The sequence below is a fragment of the Bufo bufo genome, chromosome 8 (genome assembly GCF_905171765.1).
Source record: "Bufo bufo chromosome 8, aBufBuf1.1, whole genome shotgun sequence".
Taxonomy (NCBI): domain Eukaryota; kingdom Metazoa; phylum Chordata; class Amphibia; order Anura; family Bufonidae; genus Bufo; species Bufo bufo.
Window position 1 is genome coordinate 8,794,589 of NC_053396.1, and position 16,539 is coordinate 8,811,127.

The following is a 16,539-nucleotide window of genomic DNA, read 5'->3' on the forward strand; positions in this document are numbered from 1 at the left end:
GGACCGGGCCCCCCAAAACTAATACAGACCCCAGACCGGGCCCTTCAAAACTAATACAGACCCCAGACCGGGCCCCCAAAACTAATACAGACCTTGGACCGGGACCCCAAAACTAATACAGACCCCGGACCGGTCCCCCAAAACTAATACAGACCCCAGACCGGGCCCCCCAAACTAATACAGACCCCGTACCGGGACCCCAATACTAATACAGACCCCGGACCGGGCCCCCTAAAGTAATGCAGGCCCCGGACTCCATAAAATGAAACTGACCCCAGACCCCCTAAATAATAAGGTGCTAGATGATACCCCTAAACCAATATAGACACCACCCCCCCCAAAAAAAACAAATAAGGACCCCCTAAGTAAATATAGACCTCAGGGGTACAATATGAATGAGACCTCACTGAGTAGTTTGGCAGACAGGCCATGTGGGAAAGCTGGGTGACTTCTGCTGAGGATTCTCCCCTCTGTCTTCATCCACAGATCCAGACATGTCGGACGATGAGGGCGCTCCTGTGGTGAAGAGGTCTCGTATTTTCTATGGCAGCCTGGCGGATAAAGAGAAGGAACGGATCACCAGGGGGGAGTTTTCATTGGGGAGAACGGCGGTAAAGGCCGGGATCGAGGCCGGGAACATCAACATCGGAGGAGGTGACCGAGACCTTCCTGATACCTCACTGCTTCAAGGGTGGAGAGTGACCCTAATCCGGGTGGGATGACCAGCTCGGCAGCTTTCTCATAGGCTGTCTTTGTGCTCCAAATCCTCACCGTTTTCAAGATCTCTGCTTACTGTCAGTGAATGAAGGTATTCCTGTTTACATCCCGAGGCTGAAAATACCTCATTATTCTCCCAGCTGTGGGGTTGATACAATTGTATCCAAACTAGACTTTGTCACTCCAGGCTGATACATTTCACCTGCGCTGATACATTGTAACAAACCATCAGGACAGGTGAGCTGTATACTGTTGATGTGTATGGCTCACAGAGGATTATCTGGACTGGACACAATTGTAACAAACCCTCCGCTTTGAGAACAGGGCAAATTTAGCTTCTGGATGTAAATGAGAATATTCCCTTTTACTGACAGCAAGCAGAGATCTTGAAAGTGTTGACAAATTAAAACACAATGTCTATTAGAAAGATGCAGAACTTTATTTTACGATGATTGAACTTTATTAGACTGTTGTACTTTGGGGGCTTGACGGAAATAAGGACCCCAAAGACAAGTCAGATCAGCGGGGTGGAGGCTCGTCCTTGCCCCTGGTGGCGTCACAGCGATGGTGATTGGCGCGGGACGTCCTAGTCTCATTCAGCCGCTGATTGGGCCATGTGACTCCCACTACTGAAGGCATCTGCATCCTTATGCTGCATAGTGTCAGTCTGCACTGTGGTTCTGTCATTCTATTCATAAACCAGGAAGACCTTCATGGACAGAACAGTAGGTCACGTGCTGATAGTAGGGTGTTGCGGTTGAAATTAGACTTGTGATGATCCTTTTGGGGAGTATCCCTTTAATTCTGCTTCCTCCTCAGGGGAGTCCTTCGACCTAGAGGAGCACATCAGTGAGAGGCAGGCGGAGGTCCTCGCCGAGTTCGAGCGTAGGAAGCGAGCGCGACAGATCAATGTGTCCACTGACGACTCGGAGGTGAAGGCCTGTCTGAGGGCCCTCGGGGAGCCTATCACTCTTTTTGGAGAGGGGCCCGCGGAGCGGAGAGAGAGGTGAGAGAACAGGGGGTGGTCTCTGGTAGAAAGGACCCTCTAAAGTTTTGTTTTCTATTCTGTCATATACTTTGTGCTCGCCATTTTCAGCACCTCTGCTTGCTGTCAGCGAACACCCACTCTGATCATGTCCGACTTGTTAGTGTATCCGAGCTGTCTCTTGTGTCAGTTGGACATAATGACAGCAAGCAGAGATCTTGAAAATGATGAGGAGTTGAAACACAAGTTGCAGAGAATGATTAATTAACCGTTCTACTCTGCAGGCTGCGAAATGTCCTCTCCGTGGTCGGCACAGACGCCCTGAAGAAGACGAAGAAGGAAGATGAGAAAGCCAAGGCATCGCGTGAAGAGGTACAGTGTAGGGCGTGTTCACACAGGGGATTGTACTGGGGGTGTTATACTTCACAGCTGTACTCACAGTTCTGCTGCTTCATAGGTGAAATTTCCCAGCATTACCTGCTTGTTCAGGGTCTGCTAAGTGGTAGCTCCGGTGATTTGCATTCTGGGAAGTGTTGTATTTCCCGCCCCCCTTCCTTCCCCATTATAATTAATAGGAATACATCAATCATCAGTATGTTTATCTGTAGTAGTAAGCAGCGGAATAGTGAGTGCAGCTCTGGAGTATAATACAGGATGTAACTCACGATCAGCACAGGATAAGTAATGTAATGTATGTACACAGTGACTGCACCAGCAAAATAGTGAGTGCAGCTCTGGAGTATAATACAGGATGTTACTCTGGATCAGTACAGGAGAAGTAATGTATGTACACAGTGACTGCACCAGCAGAATAGTGAGTGCAGCTCTGGAGTATAATACAGGATGTAACTCAGGATCAGTACAGGATAAGTAATGTATGTACACAGTTTTCCACCAGCAGAATAGTGAGTGCAGCTCTGGAGTATAATACAGGATGTAACTCAGGATCAGTACAGGATAAGTAATGTATGTACACAGTGACTCCACCAGCAGAATAGTGAGTTCAGCTCTAGAGTATAAGGCTGCGTTCACACGGGCGAGATTTCCGCGCGGGTGCAATGCGGTAGGTGAACGCATTGCACCCGCACTGAATCCGGACCCATTCATTTCTATGGGGCTGTGTACATGAGCGATGATTTTCACGCATCACTTATGCGTTGCGTGAAAATCGCAGCATGCTCTATATTCTGCGTTTTTCACGCAACGCAGGCCCCATAGAAGTGAATGGGGTTGCGTGAAAATCGCAAGCATCCGCAGACAAGTGCGGATGCGGTGCGATTTTCACGCTAGGTGACAGTCTATAAACTGTATTATTTTCCCTTATAACATGGTTATAAGGGAAAATAATAGCATTCTGAATACACCGCGGTGATGGACCATGTGATTGGAGCATGTGATCTGACATCACCAAAGGTCCTTTAGCCCATAGTTCATCTTTTGAGAAGTAAAGAAGAGACCGGGAACTACGCGAACAAGAGGAGGAGGTGAGTTAATTTTTTTTATTTTTTTTAACCCTCAATTGATCCCCTACTAAGCATTCTATATTCAGAATGCTATTATTTTCCCTTATAACCATGTTATAAGGGAAAATAATAACATCTACACAACACCGAACCCAAACCTGAACTTCTGTGAAGAAGTCCGGGTCTGGGTACCACAGTCGGTTTTTTATCACGCGCGTGCAAAACACATTGCACACGCGCGATAAAAACTGAACATCGGAACGCAATCGCAGTCAAAACTGACTGCAATTGCATTCCTACTCGCGCGGGTTTGCCGCAACACACCGGGACGCATCCGGAACTAATCCGGACACGCTCGTGTGAACCCAGCCTAACAGTCGTAAGTTATAAACTCAGCAATGTCTGGGGAGGGAAAAGTTGCACAGTAGTAATTGTCTAATAGACTTTCAGTTTCAATTCATCACCGTTTTCAAGATCTCTGCTTGCTTTCAGCAGATGGCTACATTACTCATCTGATTTCCTGCTGTGTATCAGTCGGCACAATCCTCTGTGAGCTAAACTCTTCTCCAGCGCACATCTTTCTCCTGTTCTGATACTCGGACGTGACATGTCTCAGACAGGAGTGCAGGCTGTGATCTCGCAGAGGGCCAACTAGATCCTCAGCGTAGCAAACCTTCCATCTGTGGTAAATGTTCGTGGCCAGGAGGGTGCAAACTAGAATCTGTCCCTTCACTGACAGCCGGCAGAGATCTTGAAAATGGCAAGGAACCGAAACAAAGTATATTACAAAGTTGTAGAACATTTCCTCGTATGATGATTAATTTAACACTAGATGATCCCGTTAAGAAGAGCAGAGTCTGAAGCCTCAAAGCTGCATTGCATTCTGGGAATCTAAGCTGATGGTGGCTCCTTTATGTTTCCACAGTATCAGCACACCTGGTATCATGAGGGGCCCAACTTGCTGAAAACCGCACGACTGTGGATAGCGCGATATTCTTTACCACGGTATGTAGAATAATTGGTAGTATCGCCCCTAAGGGGATTTTCCAGGAATTTGCCTAGCCCTTATGTGATGCTTTCTGCTCCTGGCCGCGCCGGTCCTGCTCCCTGGCTCCATTGGGAGAGTTTCCTGTTCACTTCCGGCCGGGAGTCGGATAAAGTCACGTGCGCCGCTGCAGCCATTGACTGGTCCGCAAACGTGATGTGCCGCTTGGGGACGCATCACTGCTGAGGCCAGTCATTGGCTGCAGCGGTGCGTGTCACCCAGTCCATAATCTAGCTGGCAGATTGTTAGGCAGAGCCAGGGAGCGGAGCAGCAGGGAGCAGGGGAGTGTGATTATTCATTAGACAGGGCAAAATCCTTGAAAATCCCTTCAAAGGAACACTCCAATCAAAGCTTCTACACCATGTTGTGTCTAGTATGGGGCCCTCGAGGCGGAGCGCGACACTCGGATTCTTTCCTGCATAACGCGGCGTATCAGATTTGTTCGGAGTGTTCCTTCGGTTTTGGAATGGAAGCGACCATGATGCTGGTTGCAATCCTACTGCAGGGGTCGGCAACCTCCAGTAACTCCAGCTGTCGTGAACTACAAGTCTCAGCATGCTCTACCCACTTCTGTGGGCGTTCTGAGAACAGCCATGCTGGGAGTAGTAGTTTCACCACTGCCGATCCCTGATATACTGCATACGTGTCTGTTCCCCCTGCAGTGCCGCACAGCGACTGGAAAACGCGCGAGAATACAGGCACATCCCAGAATCCATCAGAACATCTCAGAAACAAGATCTGAACAATGATCTGCGAGTGAGTAGGACGGAGGGCGGACGCGGTTATTTGAGGCAGCCATTTTGTTAGCGGAGTACTCCGTCACTTGCAGATTTAAATATGTAGAGTTTGTGCAGTATCGGGAGATATACTTTGTGCTGCAAGATCTCTGCTTGCTGTCAGGAAATGAATATAGTTTAGTTTAAATTCAGCTGCAAACCAGACCTGACCTTATGCACAGTTGAGTGTTTGTTACACTGTGCCAGCACAAGAGCCATCAATTTTCCCATTTAGGACAGGAAAGAGATTTGTGCTGCTGTGTTTAGTACATTGTAACAAACCATCCGTTGTGTGAGCTGGATGGAAATGAGTGTTTCCATTTACTGACCACATGCAGAGATCTTGAAACCGGTGACAGACTGCAGCATTTCTGCATTTTTGGGGCACGGATTTGTTGGTTTTGTGGGGGAACGATCATCCTCTTCTTGCTCAAAGTGCTGAGGTTCTTTTCTTGCTCCGCAGTCCGTGAACAATTTCTGCAGTCAGATCGGAGACGATCGCCCTCTGTCCTTCTGTCACTTTAGTCCCAACTGCAAACTCTTGGCGACGGCGTGCTGGTAAGTGAGACTGTTCCTTTAAGACTGACCGATTGCTGTCAGGAGGTACATCTGTATGACCGGCCTGGCTGCAACAAGGTCTAACCCAACTTCCCCTGTGTCGGACCCCCCCACCGATCAGATACTGATGGCCTAGCCTCAAGATAGTCCTATCCGTTCCAGATTTGCTCCGTGACCTCACGCGCCAGTCGTAGCTCACATCTTGGATTTTTCTTCCCAGGAGCGGACTCTGCAAACTTTGGTCAATTCCAGACTGTCAGCCCATACGGACTTTAAGAGGTAAACTGGGGCCTAGAGGGGCAGAATAGGATGTACGGGGCAAGCGGTGATCTCCAGCTGTTGGGGGCCTATACCTCTCACCATGCTGGGAGTTGTAGTTTCCCGCACGTTTGGAGAGTCGCAGGTTGGGGCTTATGGCGTTACAGGATACGTGTGAGACATTCACTATAGGGTTAATACAGTCAGGATTTCCTTTTTATTCCCCAGGGCACAACACAAACGTAGGCGCCATAGTCTTTCATCCCAAGTCCACGGTGTCGCTGGATGAGAAGGACGTAAATCTGGCGTCCTGCGCCGCGGACGGGTCTGTCAAACTGTGGAACCTGGAGAGGTGAGCGAACTGTGTGCGTTACGGGAAATCCAGGGCGCTATCGACCGTTGTGGGGTTAGGATGTGTAGTGCTGGTGCGTCTTAAAGGAACACTACAAGCTGTGGTTTTCCTAATGCAGGATCTGAGGAGGCGGAGCATGACACAGGCAATTTGTCATGCTCCGTCTCCTTGCGCTAGTTTTCTGCGACACGTCGCCATATAGCTGTATCCTTTTTTTTGTTGTGCGAACATACATCTCCGTGTAGCCCTAGCCTTATACATACTTTATTTTTCAATTTCTTGGCACTCGCTGTCATTGAATGGAAACCTTGATTATGGAGGGCCTGTTACAAGTGAGAGCACGCTGATACTGTAACGATCCCTGCCCCATGTTTGTTCACTGTTAGCAAGCAGAGGTCTTGAGACACAGATAGTTGCAGAATCCAGTGACAGAGCGTGACTCATCAATCCAGAATCGCTGTGTGGAGCTGCGCCGTGCCTCAGGGGCCCCCCAGGGTTTTGTACGCTGCAGGTGCCTACCATGGGTATAGGCTGGGCCTCCGGGAATCGGTTTTACTATCTTGTACCTGCATCTTGAGTTCTGTTTTCTAAGGCATTGATGTTTGAGAGAGAAAACCACCCACCACAGTCACATAAAGCACCGTGACCCTTATAGGATGGTTTCCCCCACATCGTCCTTGTGTCTTTCCCATGTGGCCCCCGTGTCTCTTATGTGACTCCTCAGCATTGTGTCCTGCGGTAGTCCCCATGTGTCTTCCATGGCCCCTATAGGGTGGGCTCTTTTCCTAAGCTGTCCTGCGTGGCCCCCATAGAGCTACTCCTATATTTCTCCAGTGGGTTGCTCTTCTAAGTCATGTGGCCCCAATAGAGCAGGCTCTTATTCTGAAGCTGCTCCTATGGCCTCTATAGAGCGGGATCGTCTCTTGAGCTGTCCCGATGACCACTATAGGACGTATTCTTCTCTTGTGGCCCTTATAGAGCAGGATCTTCTGAACTGCCCCTATGTGTCTCCTGCTCAGCTGCCCCTGTGGCCCTTGTAGAGAGCGTTGCCCTTTCCTGCAGCTGCTCGGATTGTGCCGTTAATCCCGAGGACAATAAGCTCATGTTGTAGCTGAGTAGAGATGGCAGGTGCTCCTCAGGAAACAAAAGGAATGGAAGACTCAGCTCCTAAGCCCCCCGGTCATCACGGTGCCACCCGACTTCTCAGGACATAGACATAGTCATAAAGGGGGGGTGATAGATTAAAGGGTTATTCCCATCTTAGACAATGGGGGCATATCGCTAGGATATTCCCCCATTGTCTGATAGGTGCGGGTCCCGCACCTACAAGGAGAACTGAGCCGGGGAGAGTTGTGGCTGCAGGACGCCAGGTTTCCCGGGGTCCGTCCACCACCAGGCGCAGCTTCCCCCCCGCCTCTACCATTGACGTGAATGGGAGCGCACCGCGCATGCGCGGCTACAGCTCCCATTCATTTCTATGGGGCCGACTATTTTCGGTGGCTCCATAGAAATGAATGGACGGCGGCTGCGCATGCGCAGTGCGCCCCCTTCTCAAGTTTCTCCGCTCCGTTCTCCTTGTAGGTGCGGGTCCCAGAGGTAGGACCCGCACCTATCAGACAATGGGGGCACATCCTAGCGATATGCCCCCATTGTCTAAGATGGGATAACCCCTTTAAATGACATTTTTGGCTCTGAGCGGCGGCTGCTTTCTTCATTTGTGTCTTTCCTGAAGAGCAGCGAGCCCATCCCGTTTAATATGATGGCGGACGCGCTCTCATTATAGCTGCCGATGAGTATTTTTCTGGCTTCTCCTCGTTAAGTAGTAAAACCTCCGTCCCTGAAGGAGTAATTAGCGCCAACGCTGGGGACGGGAACCGTTGTCCTGGTGAATGATCCCCGCAGGGAACAGATGATATCGCCCTCTACCTGCAGACCCTGCAGTCGTGTGCGCCTCTGGCGCTCGTACCCTGCAGGGAATGGAATCCTCTAGATGGGAATAAGCGTACAGGCACCGGTATCGCTGAGCTTAGCCGCTTATCCCGTCAGCACGTGGATCCTTTCTCTGATTAGTTTGGATCCACAGAGCGGAGTATCGGTGATTTCTTCTGCATATGCATTAGAAAGGGCCGGATGGTATCTTAGGATCATTTAAAGGGAACGCCCATTATTGAACACCGTTTAGTTTCTTCCAGTCTAAACAGGTCCAGCTTTTGTGCCAGGGCCTCCACTAGGGGGAGCTGTCTACTGTTCTGTTGAACTCCATAGTAAAACAGTCTGCAGTACGCTCTTTAGCTCCCACTTGTGGTGGCAGCAAGTAGTCAGAATTTTGTCATCTTAACTCTTTTATGGAGCTCTGACTGTAACAAAGGAAAATGACATGGGGCTTAAAGGTGTGCTTCCCCTGTATAGAAATCCCAGCTGATACACGCAGTGATCGCTTTGTCTCTTTCTGCAGTGATGAACCAGTTGCAGATATTGAAGGACATACTGTGAGGGTGGCGAGAGTGACGTGGCATCCATCTGGGCGTTTTCTGGGCACCACATGGTACGTAGGACACCGAATATTGAGTATACAAAGGCCTCATAACCAAGGGGGGTATTTACATTATTATTATTTTTTTTTTTACCCCCTTGATCTCTTTAGCTATGACAAATCCTGGCGCTTGTGGGACCTGGAGGCGCAGGAGGAAATTCTGCATCAGGAGGGTCACAGTAAAGGAGTATATGACCTCGCCTTCCACAGCGACGGCTCCCTCGCTGGTACCGGGTAAGAGACACGACCATATGATCACGAATGCCCACGATCTGAGGCGCAGCTCATCCCGATCACAGATGTAATGCACGGGATTGGCAGGAGCCAAAGGTTTAGGATCGCTGACCCTCACTTCTGCCTTCTACCAGGGTGGCATTAAGCAGGATTGGCGCGGGGATTTGTTTTGGTAAGCTGCACCCTGTCCCAATGGGAGGACTCTCCTGACTGGTGGAGATTCACAGGCTGCAGACCGTTACTGTACAGGATGATGCAGCCATGACTAGTAGTCGCTGCATTGCCGGGGGATTGTGGGAAATGCCTGTTTACACTTATTTTTTTGTTCTCTCCTTACACAGAGGTCTGGACGCCTTTGGGCGAGTGTGGGATTTGCGGACTGGTCGCTGCATTATGTTCCTGGAAGGTCACCTCAAGGAAATCTACAGCGTCAACTTCTCCCCTAATGGGTATGGTGAAAAGCACAACCGTTCCTTTTAAATCCACCATTAAAGGGGTATTCCAGCTCTACCCGGTTATCTTCAGCGCACCCATAGAAATGAATGAACGCTTTTTTTTGACCAGCCGCTCCATCCATTTCAGGGGGTGCTCCAAGGGGTACGTGGCCCCTGTTCTCGTAATTGGTAGGACCCCCACCAATCTAATATTTATCTTTCTGTAACCAGAATACCCCTTTAATGGCCTCGTCCCACTCCATTCGCCTCTATGGGACTGCGGAAAACAGCCAAGCAGAAGCGCTCTATCTCCGAAAGTCTCACAGAGTCGAATGGAGCAGCGGACACGCATCCTTCAATTGGACCCCCGCCAATCAGACATGTATCCCCTACCCTGTAGCTAGGGGATAAGTTATGGGATAACCCCTTTAACAGGACTGAATTAGCAAGGCCTCCAGGTTAACAGTCCAGTATAAAACAAGACCCGCTGCTCTCGTTTCGGTCTCGCGGTTGATTCTCTCGGCTCGGTCCTGAGATTTCCACTTATCTTGGATTCTCGGATGCCAGATTAAAGGAATGTTCCTGCAGGGAGTCAGAGATCCAGTCTTCTTACCGGCTTCTTCTTCTCCGCCAGGTTTCACATTGCTACGGGCAGTGGGGACAACACCTGTAAAGTGTGGGACCTCAGGCAGCGCCGCTGCATCTACACCATCCCAGCGCACCAGAACCTGATCAGCGCAGTCAAGTTCCAGCGTAAGTACAGGGGGTTACACTCAGCAGCTGGCCACCGCATCTCTCCAGGTACTGCAGAGCTACAACTCCCATCAGGCCCTGCCGGCCATCATCAGGACATGGGGGAGAGTTGTTACGGTGCCACGCGTTATTTTGTATAAACTTTAAAAAGGCAAAGGAGGATCCTGCAGATTTGGAGAACCCGTGGCGCCTCGTCCTTCCACTACGTGTGGATGGTAGTTGAGTCTCAGCCACTTGTATCGTGCTGTAAATCAGTGCAGAATCTTTACCGCCATTCAGCAGCTTCTGAACCCATCCTTGGGGTGGATTCGTACACGGTGGATTTTGGCGCAATACAAACGAGCGCAAGATCAGGGGAGGCTGCAGATCTCCTAATCCTAAACCTGTCACGTCACCCCTTGCCTTACGTAAGGTTATATCCATGTATGCAGATTCCAGTGACCCTGTAGGAAACGGACGGAGCAGCTGCCGGGCCTGGTCTGAGAGCGCCATCTTGACTAGCCGCAAGAGTGGGGTTTGCAAAGGAGTTGCTGAGAGGGGGGCTCCGTTCAAATATTCGCTGTGAAGCCCAGTCATTTCTAGCTACGCCACTGTATTAGAGGAAATCTATAAAGACCACTTTATTGTAAAATGGAAAAAACAACTTTTAGGCCTCAGATTCGCGACCGTTCGGCTAAAAAAGTGCCCTATACTTGGCCGCAAAATGCAGACCCATTGAAATAGACGGGTCTGCAAAAAATGCAGATGCCCTACAGACAGTATCTGTATTTTGAATGGTTGTGTGCGTGAGGCCTAATCTTCTACGCTGTGATCAGAGTGGGTTAAATTACAGGCCCAAAGCCTGAGGCTGCACCACTGAGAGGTCTCGAGGACGTGCTCTTTCTGTTGTCACCAAATCGCCGTCTGCACGAATCGTGCTCTTCAAGGCTACAGGTAGAGGATTTTGGATCCCTACATGACGACGCTGCGGGTGACGAGTTAGAAAGAGTGCCTGTTTTAAGGATCTCAGTAGTGCAGCCTCAATATTTGGGCAGGGACCTAAACGTTTGTTCTGGTTGGAAGGATAACTTCCGTTTGGAGCTGCTGTTTATACAGCAAGCCCCATATATAATAGCTCCCCTTGCGCTGTAGGGAGCCTTACTGGTACTGTGCACCCACATAGTTGCTTTCACGTGGGCAGCATATGCTCGGTGGTGTAGCTTATAGACGGGTCCAGTTCTGCGACATCTACGAGCTACCCGTGGACAAGAGATGACGAGGAAGACTGGTCAGTAAGATATGGATGGCCTGAGGATAGGCCAGAAATATAAAAATCCTGGACTGCCCCTTTAAACTATGACTTTTTGGTTGCCTGCAGCCGCCACAAGGGGGAGCTCTTTGTACAGGTTTTTATAAATTGTATTGGAGACAACAAACACTCCCTCTAGTGGCGGCTGCCACTATTTATTATTGGGAAAGCCCAATTATCCGAAGCTCGCCCGTCTGCCCAGTTTGTGGTTGTGACAGATTCTCTTGACCTCCGTTCTGCTTCCTTACAGCCACAAACGGACACTACCTGCTGACCGGAGCATACGACAACACGGCCAAGATATGGACGCACCCGCTGTGGTCTCCTCTGAAGACGCTCGCCGGTCACGAGGGGAAAGTGATGGGCGTGGACATTTCCTCCGATGGAGAACTAATCGCCACCTGCTCCTACGACAGAACTTTTAAGCTTTGGATGACAGAATGAACATTGGGCACAGAAGTCGCGCGATCTCTCCGGCTGTTGTGAAACGAGCGAGCCCAGGACAGGCTGGTAGTTGTAGTGCTGCAAAGGCTGGAGCCTTACATAGGAGAGCATCTTTTTTTAAATTTTTTTATTTTTATTACGCTTAACCCCCTAGTGACCAGCCTGTTTTCGGCCTGTCTTCCTTTTTTAATCGTCGCCTTCCAAGAGCTATAACTTTTCAATTGTTATGTCTATGTAGCCGTATGCGGGACAAGCTGTAGTTTTTAATTGCGCCATTTTGGGGTAGACATAACTTTTTGATGAAGTTTTATTAACTCTTTCTTGGAGGGAGATGGGGGGGAACAGCAATAGTGCCAACGAGTTTTTGTCCATTTTTAGGTATAAATTACAGAATATCTTTATTCTCTTGGTTAGTCCGATTACAGCGGTACCAAATACGTGTTTTTTTTTTTTTGTTTTTTTTTGCAATAAAACCCTTTTTATAAAAAATAAAAAAAAATCATCTTTTTGCATTGCCGTTTCCCAAAACCTGTAACTTTTTTATATTTCTTACTTTGGAGCTGTACGAGGGCTTGATTTTTGCGGGACGACTTGTAGTTTTCATTGGTATCATTTTGGGGTAAATAACACTTTTTGATGGCTCGTTATTAACCCCTTCACACATTTTGTCTTATGCCACATCCCCATGTACGTGTTCTGATCTGCAGGGTGCAGGAGCTGTGCCCGATCAGGGGCACTGGCCTGGTTGTTACTGACAGCCGAGCCCCTGCTGTATCCGCCGAATCGCTGAATAAGCCAGTGTCGGCGGTTTAACCCTTCTTTTGCTGCGATCGCACTTTGGTGACAGAGGGCCGATGGTTGCTATGGCAGCCCGAGGCATTACGTATCGGAGCCTGCCATCTACGGAAGCCCAGGAGATCCAGCCCCCAGACTGCGTCCCCTAGGCAACTGTCGGCGTCTTACACTGTAATACAAGCATGTATTGTACCGCATTAAAACAAGAATCAATCCCTGAAACGTAGGTCCATAGCGACTGGCTCTATAAAAATGTCACAGGTGAACGCTGTCCAGTGTTGCATTAATTTTTCGCCAAGATCTTGCATTGATGATGGTGGAGTTTGACCGCTGCGCAAAGCCTTCTCCAGCACATCCCAAAGATTCTCCATGGGGTTAAGGTCTGGACTCTGTGGTGGCCGATCCATGTGTGACAATGATGTCTCCCTGAACCACTCTTTCACAATTTGAGCCCGATGAACCCTGGCATTGTCATCTTGGAATATGCCCGTGCCATCAGGGAAGATCCATTGATATAATAACCTGGTCCTTCAGTAGGTTCAGGTGGTCGCTGACCTCATTCTTGGAGCACATACTGTTGCTGAACCTAGACCCGGCCAACTGCAGCAACCCCAGATCATAGCACTGCCCCCACAGGCTGGTACAGGAGGCACTGGGCATGATGGGGGCATCGCTTCATCTGCCTCTCTTCTTACCCCGATGCGCCCATCAGGGTAAATCTGGACTCCTCAGACCACATCACCTTCTTCCATTGCTCCAGAGTCCAATCTTTATGCTCCCGAGCAAATTGAAGCCTTTTTTTTCTGGTTTCCTCACTGATTAGTGGTTTTCTTACAGCTTCGCAGCTGTTCAGTCCCAATCCCTTGAGTTCCCTTCGCATTGTGCGTGTGGAAATGCTCTTACTTTCACTATTAAACATAGCCCTGAGTTCTACTGTTGTTTTTCTTCGATTTGATTTCACCAAACGTTTAAGTGATCGCCGATCACCATCATTCAGGATTTTTTTCCCGCCACATTTCTTCCTCGGATACGATGGGTCCCCACTATCCTTCCAGTGTTTGGACAGTTCTTAACCCAATGTTAGTAGTTTCTGCAATCTCCTTAGATGTTTTCTCTGCTTGACGCATGCCAATGATCTGACCCTTGTCAAACAGACTGACATCTTTTCCACGACCACGAGATGTGGCTTTCGACATGGTTGTGTAAGAAATGTGAAGCAGCTCATTGCACCAGTCGGGGTTAAATAACTTTGTTGCCAACTGACAGATAATCGCCCATGCAGTAATTATCCAATAGGAGGCTCAGAACTATCTGCTTAGTTAAATCCAGGTGGCGACTTTTTTTTTTGGACAGGAAGTGTATTTGATATTGTTGCGCCCATATCAACATGATCTATCCTGTCAGGAGAACTCCTTAAAAAAACTAAAAATATAAACACTGTCAGAACAGCCATTTTGTGGTTACCTTGCCTCACTAAAAGCGTAATATTGAGCGATCAAAAATCATCTATACCCCAAAATACACTGCTCAAAAAAATAAAGGGAACACTTAAACAACACAATGTAACTCCAAGTCAATCCCACTTCTGTGAAATCAAACTGTCCACTTAGGAAGCAACACTGAGTGACAATCAATTTCACATGCTGTTGTGCAAATGGGATAGACAACAGGTGGAAATTATAGGCAATTAGCAAGACACCCCCAATAAAGGAGTGGTTCTGCAGGTGGTGACCACAGACCTCTTCTCAGTTCCTATGCTTCCTGGCTGATGTTTTGGTCACTTTTGAATGCTGGCGGTGCTTTCACTCTAGTGGTAGCATGAGACAGAGTCTACAACCCACACAAGTGGCTCAGGTAGTGCAGCTTATCCAGGATGGCACATCAATGCGAGCTGTGGCAAGAAGGTTTGCTGTGTCTGTCAGCGTAGTGTCCAGAGCATGGAGGCGCTACCAGGAGACAGGCCAGTACATCAGGAGATGTGGAGGAGGTCGTAGGAGGGCAACAACCCAGCAGCAGGACCGCTACCTCCGCCTTTGTGCAAGGAGGAACAGGAGGAGCACTGCCAGAGCCCTGCAAAATGACCTCCAGCAGGCCACAAATGTGCATGTGTCTGCTCAAACGGTCAGAAACAGACTCCATGAGGGTGATATGAGGGCCCGACATCCACAGGTGGGGGTTGTGCTTACAGCCCAACACCGTGCAGGACGTTTGGCATTTGCCAGAGAACACCAAGATTGGCAAATTCGCCACTGGCGCCCTATGCTCTTCACAGATGAAAGCAGGTTCACACTGAGCACATGGGACAGAAGTGACAGAGTCTGGAGACGCCGTGGAGAACGTTCTGCTGCCTGCAACATCCTCCAGCATGACCGGTTTGGCATTGGGTCAGTAATGGTGTGGGGTGGCATTTCTTTGGAGGGCCGCACAGCCCTCCATGTGCTCGCCAGAGGTAGCCTGACTGCCATTAGGTACCGAGATGAGATCCTCAGACCCCTTGTGAGACCATATGCTGGTGCGGTTGGCCCTGGGTTCCTCCTAATGCAAGACAATGCTAGACCTCATGTGGCTGGAGTGTGTCAGCAGTTCCTGCAAGACGAAGGCATTGATGCTATGGACTGGCCCGCCCGTTCCCCAGACCTGAATCCAATTGAGCACATCTGGGACATCATGTCTCGCTCTATCCACCAACGTCACGTTGCACCACAGACTGTCCAGGAGTTGGCAGATGCTTTAGTCCAGGTCTGGGAGGAGATCCTTCAGGAGACCGTACGCCACCTCATCAGGAGCATGCACAGGCGTTGTAGGGAGGTCATACAGGCACGTGGAGGCCACACACACTACTGAGCCTCATTTTGACTTGTTTTAAGGACATTACATCAAAGTTGGATCAGCCTGTAGTGTGTTTTTCCACTTTAATTTTGAGTGTGACTCCAAATCCAGACCTCCATGGGTTAAAAAATTTGATTTCCATTTTTTTATTTTTGTGTGATTTTGTTGTCAGCACATTCAACTATGTAAAGAACAAAGTATTTCAGAAGAATATTTAATTAATTCAGATCTAGGATGTGTTATTTTTGTGTTCCCTTTATTTTTTTGAGCAGTGTAGTACCACTAGTAAACTATCCCGTAGTTTCCAAAACGGGGTCACTTTTTGGGAGTTTCTACTGTAGGGGGGGCTTCAAATGCGACATGGCAACTTAAAATTATCCCAGTGAAATCTGGCATCCAAAATCCATATGTTGCTCCTTCCCTTCTGCACCCTGCCATGTGCCCGTACAGCAGTTTATGACCACATATGGGGTACTTCTGTAAACTGCAGAATTAGGGTAATAAATATTGAGTTTTGTTTGGCTGTTAACCCTTACTGTGTTACAGGGAAAAATTTTGACATTTTCATTTCCATTTTCCTTTCCTAAAGGGTTCGTCTCACTTCATCCAACAGCATTTATTATGTGGAGGAAATTTAATACAAGGCACTTACTAATGTATTGTGATTCACCATATTGCCTCCTTTGCTGGCTGTATTCATTTTTTCCGTCACATTATATACTGCTTGTTTCCATGGTTACGACCACCTTACAATCCACCAGTAGTGGTCGTGCTTGCACACCATAGGAAAAAGCACCAGCTGCTCTGGTGGCCGGCGCTGTGGCACCGCACATAGGCTAGTGCTTTCTCCTATAGTGTGCAAGCATAATAAATCCGTTAATTCTTCTGGAACACATAAAGGGTTAACAAAGTTTGTAAAATCAGTTTCGATTAACTTGGGGGGTGTAGTTTCTAAAATGGGGTAATTTATGGGTCATTTCTACTATGTAAGACCCACAAAGTGACTTCATAACTGAACCAGTACCTAAAAAAAAAAAAGTGGGTTTGGAAATTTTCTTTAAAAATGTCAAAATTG

General features: G+C 48.6%; 1 protein-coding gene across 2 annotated transcripts in view; it reads left to right on the forward strand.

Annotated features, from left to right (window-relative positions):
- PRPF4 (pre-mRNA processing factor 4) overlaps positions 1-15,431 on the forward strand; it is a 16,285-nt gene extending 854 nt beyond the window's left edge. The window contains exons 2-15 of one of the 2 annotated variants that reach the window (XM_040405240.1): positions 487-654; positions 1,537-1,723; positions 1,987-2,074; positions 4,091-4,170; positions 4,873-4,966; positions 5,450-5,544; positions 5,765-5,823; positions 6,031-6,154; positions 8,610-8,699; positions 8,799-8,921; positions 9,263-9,370; positions 9,990-10,108; positions 11,647-11,875; positions 15,419-15,431. In XM_040405240.1, the coding sequence (XP_040261174.1) occupies positions 495-654; positions 1,537-1,723; positions 1,987-2,074; positions 4,091-4,170; positions 4,873-4,966; positions 5,450-5,544; positions 5,765-5,823; positions 6,031-6,154; positions 8,610-8,699; positions 8,799-8,921; positions 9,263-9,370; positions 9,990-10,108; positions 11,647-11,840 (1,521 nt within the window). In that variant the 5' untranslated portion in view covers positions 487-494 and the 3' untranslated portion in view covers positions 11,841-11,875; positions 15,419-15,431. Of the gene's footprint in view, positions 1-486; positions 655-1,536; positions 1,724-1,986; positions 2,075-4,090; positions 4,171-4,872; positions 4,967-5,449; positions 5,545-5,764; positions 5,824-6,030; positions 6,155-8,609; positions 8,700-8,798; positions 8,922-9,262; positions 9,371-9,989; positions 10,109-11,646; positions 12,118-15,418 lie in introns of those variants that run through there. The other variant, XM_040405239.1, reaches the window with a different exon arrangement.
- The last annotated feature ends 1,108 nt before the right edge of the window (positions 15,432-16,539 follow it).